The 10570-nt window shown below is 38.7% G+C and overlaps 1 protein-coding gene across 1 annotated transcript; it reads right to left on the bottom strand.

Annotated features, from left to right (window-relative positions):
* Positions 1–782: 782 nt before the first annotated feature.
* Positions 783–9470, bottom strand: CSRP3 (cysteine and glycine rich protein 3). The gene is made up of 5 exons (XM_050897839.1): positions 9273–9470; positions 4670–4838; positions 3159–3294; positions 2367–2460; positions 783–1218 (listed from the first exon to the last, which is right to left on the bottom strand). The coding sequence occupies exons 1-5, from the start codon at positions 9382–9384 to the stop codon at positions 1139–1141; spliced, it is 591 nt and encodes a 196-aa protein (XP_050753796.1). The 5' UTR covers positions 9385–9470; the 3' UTR covers positions 783–1138.
* Positions 9471–10570: the final 1100 nt, after the last annotated feature.

A 10570-nucleotide genomic window follows, 5' to 3' on the forward strand; every position in this document is an offset into this window, starting at 1 on the left:
TTACAGACTGAAATAGATTCAAGGGATATGTGACCAGTGAGGTATTTAAGAACAGGTAGGCACAAAACCAGAAGAAAAAGCCTGACTCTTTGCCTTATGTTTTGCATGTATACATGCCCTGTTAGTGTATAAAAATGGTAAGTTGATGATGGAAAATAGCAATGTATATAAAAAGAGGGAATTATTCCCAGCTGCACGCATAGATCTTTAATAGCTAGATGTCAGCCGTGTTCCCAAGAAAAGGCTACGTCAGTCTGGAGTGGCCAGCTGGGCAGTGTGGTTTTGAATAGAAGGCAAAGTAGGTAATAATGAAAACCAGCAGGGAAACAGATCAAGGTCAGAAAATTAAATACCATCTAGAACTGACAACATAAGAGTAAAGTAGTGTAATGAAATGCAATTCTTGTAGTTAAGAAATGGGGGATTTCATTCATCTCGGTGAAATGCATTTATCTGCGATGTCGTAGAACATAAAAGCACAAACAAATTCAAGTAAAAATAATGTGAAGCAATATCAGTACTTTATTGTAGCTTGAAAACATACAATAACAAAACTTACAACACTGTATTCTAAGAAAATGTTGTTTTTCTTCAGAAATATCTCCCTTTGAGAGAAAGAATTTCAAATCCTTTTTATGATTTGTCTCAAAGTGAGTAACATCTACTTTGCCATAACACAGAATGTCAACATGTTCAAAATGCTAATAGGAGATTGGTAGAAATATAGACGGCATAACATTCCGAACGAAGGAAAATACAGCCTAAATTGGAACACTCTGACCCTTGCGCTCCATAAGGTATCTCTATCTTAACGGGACGGTATGCTGAATCTTTAAAATTCCAGTCGAAAGTGTGGTAAATACTAGTTTAAGAAGCAATAATGTTCCATGAATAATATTCCATGAGGTTTTTTGTCTTTATTTACTGTAAAACAAACATGAATCTTATTTTATCACTGTACCTTTTTAAGCTATTCTAAGAATTTCTTAAGATATAAGCTCACAAGTTTTTCCTGCAAGGTGGAAAATATTAAACAAATGCCCTAGGTTCTTAGCAATATGTGATGTTTAATGTTTTACTTGACAACTATCACTTGGTGGCATCAACAGCAGTTTGAGTCTGTTGCATCCATTTCTTCTCATTCGCACTCTTTCTTTTCCACTTGAGTGAGGCCACCAAACCCAATTCCTTTGGGACCGAAATTTTTTGCATAGCAGACTGCAAAAGAGGGAGGGAGGTAAATGGTATTCTGAATGTTTTCATACAGAGGTAAATGACTTTTGGTTTTAGTGCTACTACCAAATTTAAGTAAATAAAAGGAAGGAAATCTGAAATAGTGTCTTTCCCAGAAGTGTCGACAGGTTCTCATAGTGAAACTGGAATCACATATTTAAATAAAACAGAAGTCACATCTGATCTTCTCCAAAAAAAATGAAGAAACTCTGTGTATTTAAGATCTAAGTAACATTTTCATTAAAGCTACTTTCCTGTGTGAAAATACTCAGTAAAACTTAGTCTGTATGAGTAATACAGACTGAGTAATAAGTCAGAGATTTTCAAAGGAGGTTAAAAGAACTAGAGCGTAGTCCAGAAACTATTGATGGTAGTTTAAATCATTCCATTTTAACTCTGTATTACTGTGTGCATAGTTATTTATCACAACTCTAAGGAAGTAGTAATGGACAGCGTATTTCTCCAAATATGCTAATTTAATCACTTGCAGTTGTCAGACTATACCCAAAGTCACAGAACTTAAGTATTCTTCTTTAGGATTCTCTGTAAAGTTTAGCCTAGGATATAAAAATTTTGCACATTTTTCTCCGTAAGCTATTTCTAAGAGTCAAGTGAAGTCTGTGAACTTTCTTGATCTGAGGAGAACATCTGGATGTATAATTTAGTATTAATGTGTTATCTTCTGTGCTACCAATATAGTGGAAGTATCTTCTAATTTCTACTGGCAAGAATTCAAATTAGGACGGTGACCTTAAACGGATGACCTTTGAAGATCAGTACCTTTGTGGATTTGTTTTTTTATAGTGATTGAGATTGTGCAGGTACAAGAGTCTGTCCAGCAGATATCGCCAGTGTTCCTGTTAGAAGGTCTGAGGACACATCTGAGAGGATGTCATATTTGTAGAAAAATTAAAACTTTAAAATTTAAATGTTAATAGTAGAAAATGCAACTGCAATGTTACTGTAGCTCTTCCCTTTGCTTTCAGAAAGTTGTTAAAAAAAAAAAAAGATAAAATGAAATTTCATGAAGTTGTTAAGCACGCAACAAGGTAAATCATGATGGCAATGCTAAGTCTAAAAAGACTAATTTTAGATTGACTCAATAACCCAGTTCAGCTCGTTACCATTCTTACCTTTACAGTAGAGCTCTCCATCTTTGTCTGTAACATTCGTAGATTCTAAACTCTTTCCACAAATAGCACAGCGGAAGCACGTCTTATGCCAAGGCTAAGGAAATTAAGACAATTCATTGTATATTACAGAAAGCGCACAGCTAGCAGATACAAGAAACAAAGAACTGTTGCTTTTTATGGTGTGAAAAGTTTAAAATTGTTCTGTTGCTCTTGTGGCTTCCATTATTAGTCATTCTAGGTTAGTCTTTTTTCAATTATTATCCCATATCAAGATCTTACCTGGTGACTTTGTTATTAATGGACATATAGTAAAAAGCAAGGAGCTATAGATACTACTCTTGTTTTGTACTCTACTTCTTCGATGTGCAGAGATAATATTCTAGTGAGAGTTCCTAGAGCAGAGAGCTAGCCTGTCATGTGAGACAGGCTTTTGTTTTTCTAGTCACAGGATCTCTTTAATATATCTGCAATTGCCACTACAAATAAATGTTTAAATTATAAATATCCCCAGGGATGGTGGTAGAATAACAGTAGTAGAAGAGCCAGCCTGTACAGTAGCCAGGAGTTGTTCTTCAGACACCAACAAGATGCAAAAAGTTGAGGGCAGCTTATGAAAAGCACATGGTTTTAAACCTGAAAATACATCGGACTCTCTAGCAATTTGCTAATTCATCCTCATGTTTTCTTCATTGAGACTATGAGTAAAAATTTAAAAGATCGAGGACCTATTAGCTGTAGTTTATCACTGTTACAAAAGTGTGTTTTGTTTCTAGTGCTGTAGTAACTACTTACTTTTCCTCCTCCCATGATCTTCTCTGCAGCATACACTGATTTGCCACAACGGGGACATTTATCCACATCTACCATCTTTTTGGCAAACTTTGAAGGATTAGTTGTTGTAGAATGGTGAGTAGACTTTGGTGACCCCCTAAAACAGAAGTTTTCAGTGTTTTAATACACTGCTTAAAATGTTATCTTCATTCTAGAAATACGATTTTATGATTTTTTTGGTAAGGGATAAAAAATACTAAATTACTCGTCGTAGACATGCAAAAGGGGGGAAAAAAGCGAAAGTGAAAATATTCTATTGAATTCTGTGTTGTGTGATTGAAAAGCTGATACTGTAACCGCTGATGTTACCTGTTTGGGGCTGAGTACATGGAGCTGAGAGCAGCCGCATACAGAAAAGATGAATGAAAAGTGAAAGTAAAAAATAATTTTTTTTTTTTTTTTTTTTAATTGAGAGGCAAGAGGGAACATACAAGCAAAAGAGCTTTCCATTCTTTGTAACTGGCTATCTGCTGGTACTCGGTGAGTGGAAAATAAAAATTGGATTTTGCATGCGGCTGTTTCATTAGTCACTGTAACGTTTGGACAGGGAACTGGGGTTCTTAGCTGGCCTAGGGTCAAAAGCACATCAGAAAAGTAGCTTTGCTGTGTATTTCTGAACTTTGTGCTTTATGTCTTTGTGCTAGCTTAAAGCCTTTCACAGAATGACTGTTGAATTATCGGATTGTTGGACTGCAACAGGTCATTAAATCTACAGGACGTGGCAGTTTTAGATGCAGAGCTCTGCCCGTAACGGATTCATATCTTACAAGGAGCTACAGTTAAATACATTATTTAAGCTTTTATTTCCTGCACAGCATATTGGCTAATTGGTTTCTTATAGTTATACCAGAAGAAAGCATTGTTGATTTGGAAATGTGCAGCTTTGAGAATCGTAGAAAAATACTATAAAAATGTACTGTCAGAGATAATTATGGGCTTTTGGAAGATGGTATCCCATTAGAGTTCCTTTGTTCAAACATATTCTCGGTGAGTTTGTAAGTGTTATTCAAGCCACAGGGAGGATTTAGAAATGTTATTTCCCCCATTGAGAGGAGAGTTAACAGTATGTGGTAGTGTGATTATTTCTCTAACAGTAAAACCTAACTGTATTTTAGCCTCTGACAGGAAAAAAAAAATATTCTCATGTTCTATGGTGAATGTGACTTCACCACTGTGCTACTCATGGCAAATTACAATTGCAGTGAATATTTACGTCTGTGGTGGCATATAAAGGCTGCTTCTGCAGAATAATTGCCCGTTGAAGGAGGAGATAATTTATAAAGAAGGCTTAAAGAGACTGAATGTCATTAAAACCTGGTAAATTACTGTGTCCGCTGAAGGAAAGGTTGTAGGAAAGTCTGCTCTGCTACTTATGCTAGGTGTTGTTATGGAAACAGAATAAAATATCTAGAATACCTCGCTATGTGACAAGTAGTACCAGAAAAAGGTGCTGTCAGTGGGATTTAACTCACTGTTGCAGATTCAAGCCCAGATGGTCGCCAGTATCAGTGCTGAGACATCCTGCCCCTTGTCCGAAGCCAATACCTTTGGGACCGTATTTTCTCCCATAACAAGTTTTGCAGTAGATTTCAGATTCGTGAGCTGCTACTGTGGTACTGTCCAGAGCTTTTCTGCAAGCCACTGAAAACAGGGAGAGAGAGGCATGTATAAACATTTGCGTTTTCAAATTTGAATTTATGTGGTTCAGAATAATTACAATTAGTGTTTATTTTTGTTTATCTTTAAAAATATAGGAAAAGGAGGGTGTTAGCCTGTAGTCGGTATAAAACTTCACTGGGCTGTTGCGAAAGTAGTTGCGCGTGCACGCCATGTGCTCTTCTTTTGCCACTCTGAAGTTCTACTCTAACCCTAGGAAAATCATGGGCTTGTCGAGACAATTTGTCTAGATCTGCGAAACTTAAGATGGATTTGAGATCATCATCCTAAACTCCCGAACCTTAGAAAAAGAAAAAAAAGGAGGTTGCAAGGGTGTTGATTCTACTGTGCATCTGCACCTTTCAAAATAGTCGCTCTGAATCTGTGGTGGCTTTCTCATCTCAGCCCACGCTATTTTAATGTGGCACGTTTCTGAAAGAGGATATAACGTACATGCCATGTCCAGACAGAGTCAAACAGGACACGTTGTTTTATTTATTTGTTTGAGCTGTGGTGCAAGGCGAACCAATGATCCCAAGTAACTGGTAGGCTCAGCTCTGTTAGACTTCCTCCAGGATGGCAAGAGTATGACTGTAGCCATTCCAAAACCAGAGACCTCTTCCTAGTCGTGTTCATTTTAGAGAAATACTGCTTGGCTTAGCTCACTAGGAAAGGTCTGGGAGACTTTTGGACAGAAGGTGCCATAGGAATGCCGGACATGCATAATGGAATACAAGTTATAGCCTCTATGGCACTACTTTTAAACCAAGCCTCAGCTTGGAAGGACCAAAAGCTAATGAGTGCTAACAGCTGCGTATTTGGGGATCTCAGTAAGCAAGTATCCATGTTTTGAAAAACACAAGCCACACCTAGAGCTAATGAGCATTGCTGAGGCCAGTCTCATGGGTGATTATTTTTATCAAGTGGCCGTGGAAGCTAGATTGATTACTCTCTCCCCAGTTCTTTGCTCATCTGAAACCTGGTCAGCATTTAGAGGCTAAATTCTGTTACCGGCCTGGTGGATCTCCTTGCTGCTTATGCATGGAAACTGGGCAATCATGAATGGGGAAAAAAATAGTAGCTACACTCCTCATCTGCTTGGTGACTGCGTGTGCTGCACTATTTTGGGAACTCGGCATGAGACAGCCCCCACCCCATCGAGAGAGGACGAAGCGTTCAGTTCGGAGTGCCTATAGAAAAAAATCAGGGTTTTGTAGTATGCTTAAACACTACAATTTCTACACTTCTTACAAATTGTTCACTGTGTCAACAGTGGTTGATAGAGGGGGGGAAAAAAATACGGAAAACCTTTCTCCACAACTTCCCTTGCACAAGTGTGTGCCCCACAGAGGGCATTCCAGGCATGCATGGGCTGCTGATAGCTTGGAAAATAAAGTTGCTTAGCTCATGTAAGCAACAGAAACCTGTGAAATAGAGAAGTATTGGAAGTGGTTGGAAGTTCAAGCTCTAGAAGAGCTAGCTGAGTGTTTGATTAGTCCCTTTTCCTTCCATGTTTACTTTAACTGTCCTGCTGTGAGTCTAAAATTCATCCACATCAGGGAATTTAAGCTGATACTGGAACCACTGCAGCTTTAATTCTGTCACTGTACTGTGTAGAGGGGAGAATAATTTGCAAGGACTTTTACAGTTAATAGAAATAAAACGAGGGGCTTCTGTAAATGTGTGAACCTGATCTCGTCGTGCTACCGTCTCTTCTGCTTTGAGATGATAATTACGTTTGCTAAGGGAGTTCAGGGATGATGGAAACTCTAGCAGTAGATAAAGTGTTTCTATTTCTGGCACCTTAGGGATAGAGTATCAATTCACCACAACAGATGGAGCAAAAGCCCTTGAAGTGCTATTGTTGAAATAACTTTGAGACCTGTCATCTGCCAACAGATACTGTTCACGAGCCGGCACTAAGAAGTTTCAGGTTGATGGCGTGAGATCCTGCCAAATGTCCGTCACAGCTGCGGCTGAAGTAAAAGCTGACGGGGAAACAAGGTAGGTAAACAGCAATCTGCACGGGAGGGAGGGTTTGTTGGAAAGACGTTTCTTCTCGTAATGTTTGTAGGGGAAAAACTATGGAGTGGAGAGAGCGTGATGTATAGATTAGCTTGTCTGATTCTTACTGTGTTAACAGGTTGGTTTGAATTGTTTATAATTTTGCCCAAATTGAACTTTTTGGTCAAAAACTACTGGTGTGTTTTGTGCGTCTGGTCAAATATAATGTAAAATATAAAATACATTTTAAATATATTTAATATATAAAAGCTCAGCTAAATAGGTTAACTGTTTCCGTAGCTGAGATGAGGTTGGGGAGGATTGTTTTTCTTCTGTTGAGAAATGAAATCCTGTAATTGGTTCATTGAAAAGCCCATGAACATGATACCTGATACTGAGCCCTCCAGAGCTGCTGATTAGTGTGTGTGAATCATGGGAAAAGTAAAGCCAATTAACATACCTCTCATATGCCAACTGGGCTTAGATGCATCTTTAGGTTTTGACCTTAAACATACTTCTGCTGGGAATACTTTTTTTAGTATCTAACCTATTAATAATTTAGTTCAGACTTATGACTACAAGGGGCAAATAAAATAAAAAAAAAAACCAAAACCAAACCACCAAAAAACTCCAACCAACCAAAACCAACCAAAAAAACCCCAAACCCCACAACAAACCAAACAAACAGTTGGCAGAGCTAATGGATGTATGTTGTTTATCATGAATCACTAAAAAAAAAAATCAGTTATGCTAAGAATGAAGCTTAACCTTGTTCCAGTATTAGGTGGGAGAGAATTATTATTAACTGTGTCCTATTAGGACAGCTGTTTATTTTTATTAGACACTGGAGAGTCTACTCATTTGTCTTATGCCGTATCATTTTCTAGCATTTGATAAAGCACAAGTGTCAGTTAAAGCCTTTCTCATAATTACCACATTCATGTCCCTCTCCCTGTAGTTTCTCTGATATCTGGTACTAATTGTTATAGGCAGTACATGGAAGCAATAAGAAGTCTCTAGTTTTCACAAAACTGAGATTGTTACCATTCTGTAAGAATTGGCTGAAGGTTGTCATTTAACTGAAAACTTTTTGAGGGAATTCTTTCTTAGTCTTTTAGGCATCACTTGCAGGGCACTCGGAGAAAGGCAAAGATGACTCAAGTGTGTCCTTTGGATTCATTCTGCCTAGCGCTGTACCGTGTCGTCTAAGCACGTGATATCAGTCTTATGCCTCCAAATGAGAATTCTCTATCCATCCAGGAAAGGAGGGTGAAAATTGGGTTCAATGGCTTCTAAGCTGTCATGCTGGAATTCGTACTGCAAAGGTGTTAAGTCTCAAGCATTGTCTGCAAAATAAACTATTTAGCAATCTTTAGTTCTTATCAAATTATTTACTCTCTCCACAAAGGGCGAGCAGAGCTGAATTGGTACTTTCTCTAATTCTTCAAGTGCTAGCTCATCTGCAGAGAAAGCAAAATTCCTGGAAGCTATCTGCCAAACGTTACAGAGGTGCGCGGAGTAAGAGAGTAAATGAAATGGGACTATAAGAAATACGGGGAAGGAGGAGACTGAGGTGCTTGTAGGTGTTGGTGGGAGATTTTCATGACACTGGGGTAATGTCTTTCAGCTTTCCTGTGTGAAATGAATTAATGTTAGGATTCACCATAAAAGTAATCATCTATAATATCCTAATAAGTCATAACTTCTGTCTTATGAGTGCTGTTTAGTTCTTCTAGACTTTTTAACTTGAAACAAACCCGTAATATGCTACGTTGTGGGACAGGAGGTAGGGTTTCTGGGAGGTGGACCTAGATACTGTGATTCTGCAGCACTCTAGTGTCCCTAACAATAATCATCCAATGCATTTTTGGGAAAAGCCAGGAGCCTGAGAGGCAGATTGCCTGGGGGTAAAGGGCTAGAAAACTGGGCTTGATTATTAAGAGCTGCTATGGAGTGGCACAATGGCATTTCAGAAAACTGGCTGCTGCTTTGAAAACAGATACGGTCATTTTCCATCCTTCTGTTACTAAAAGGATGGGAAACAGGTTTCATCTTTAGGTTTCTAGAGAGTGCCGGACCAGAATTAGTCTCACTGTGCTGTACTTCAGGTAGGATGATTAACATGGGACTGCCCTCTACTTTGAACTTTCCCAGAAGTAAGATGCATAAGCTTTACAGAACTTTCCCTGTGTGAAATTCAGTCTGGTGCTGGTTGCTTCTACCGTCCTGTACGTTGCTTAGAGTGTTCAAAAGCCTGCTGTAGGTGTCCTGCGAACAAACATGTTGAATTGGGGAAACTATGAAGCTTTTTTATTGCATGCAAAGTAATACAAAAGTAAATTTACTAGCTTTAATGGAAGATTTATACAGAGCTATGGGAATACTGTGAAGTTAAAACAGTGTAGCCCAGCTTACTGCAGAGGAAGCACGTCTTGTGAAAACTCCTTCCATTGCACTGGATTTCCTCAGCGTGGTACACTGTCTTTTCACAGGCACCACATTTGGCTCCACCTCCCCAGTTCGGCATCCTTATATCTGAAGGGTAACCTAGAAAATCAAATTACATAAATACAACAGAAAAAGTGAATTATTTTAAACAGAACAGCTTGATTTTTTTTTTTTAAATTATTATTTTTTTCCCCTTCTCCAGTCAACTGTTATTGCATACCTGCAATATACTACATACCTGTGCAGTAGCAGGAATGTATCCTATCCATGGGTGAGGGTGCTAGCCTAGAGCTTCGGGGGGCAGGGGCAGTCTAAATCCTCTGTCCTGCGCAACCCTCCTTTTGTAAATAAGGATGTTCCTTAGCTCAGTATATTGTGATGGTAAATATGTGAAACGATTGTGAGGTGTTTCAGTGAAAAGGTGCCAGGATCACTCAAACGTGCTCTGGAGAAGTGGATCTAGGATTTATTTTCCAACAAATAGGCATTTTCTTTCAATCCTGCCCTCCCCTGTATCCCAGCGTAGCCTTTTCCCCTCAGTTGTTGCTTTACGTGTGTTGATCTGTTTTGCGAGGCAATTGTTAATGGAGGCTAACAAACACTTTGAAACTTTACCGGAGTTTAAGCAAAAGTGTGGACAGTATTTGGCATTACATTTTCTACAGAACAATGTTCTACCTAGGCTCTCTGTTAAGAGACAGCATATAGTACTATTTATACCTCTCTAAAGCAAATGCTATTTCATCCAGTGCCACATGAACTTCCTTGGTGACATGTATAAAGGCAATTTTCTGTGTCACTACGATATCATTTTATACAATTCGTACCTGGATAATTCCACCTTGAAGTTTAACAAATGTACGATGTTATTTCAGAGGACGCTTTAATAGAAACAAGTTGTTTGTTGCTTTTCTGAATTCCTCGTAAAACAGCTGCAAGATCACTGTGCTGCACAGCCATTATAAAGTAATAATAGATAGGTTCCTAAGGTGCTTAAGGCGCGTTTTTCTTTGTTAATTGTTTTTAAAATCTGAACGTCAGAGAAAAAAAGAGTAGTGGTTACTGTTCCAGTTCTTGCTGTTCCAGTTACCGTTGAAGTGACTTACCCAAGGTCACACAGGAGGGCAGTGTCGGAGCCAGGAGCCCAGCTTAGGTCGCCTGACGGCCGGCTCAGTAAGTGCCCTTCCTGATGATTGTGCTATCATGCATCTGAAACAACCCCAGCCTACGGTTTGCCCTTCTGTTTTCTTGTTTGAGTCATCGTT

The sequence above is a fragment of the Gymnogyps californianus genome, chromosome 5 (genome assembly GCF_018139145.2).
Source record: "Gymnogyps californianus isolate 813 chromosome 5, ASM1813914v2, whole genome shotgun sequence".
Lineage (NCBI taxonomy): Eukaryota > Metazoa > Chordata > Aves > Accipitriformes > Cathartidae > Gymnogyps > Gymnogyps californianus.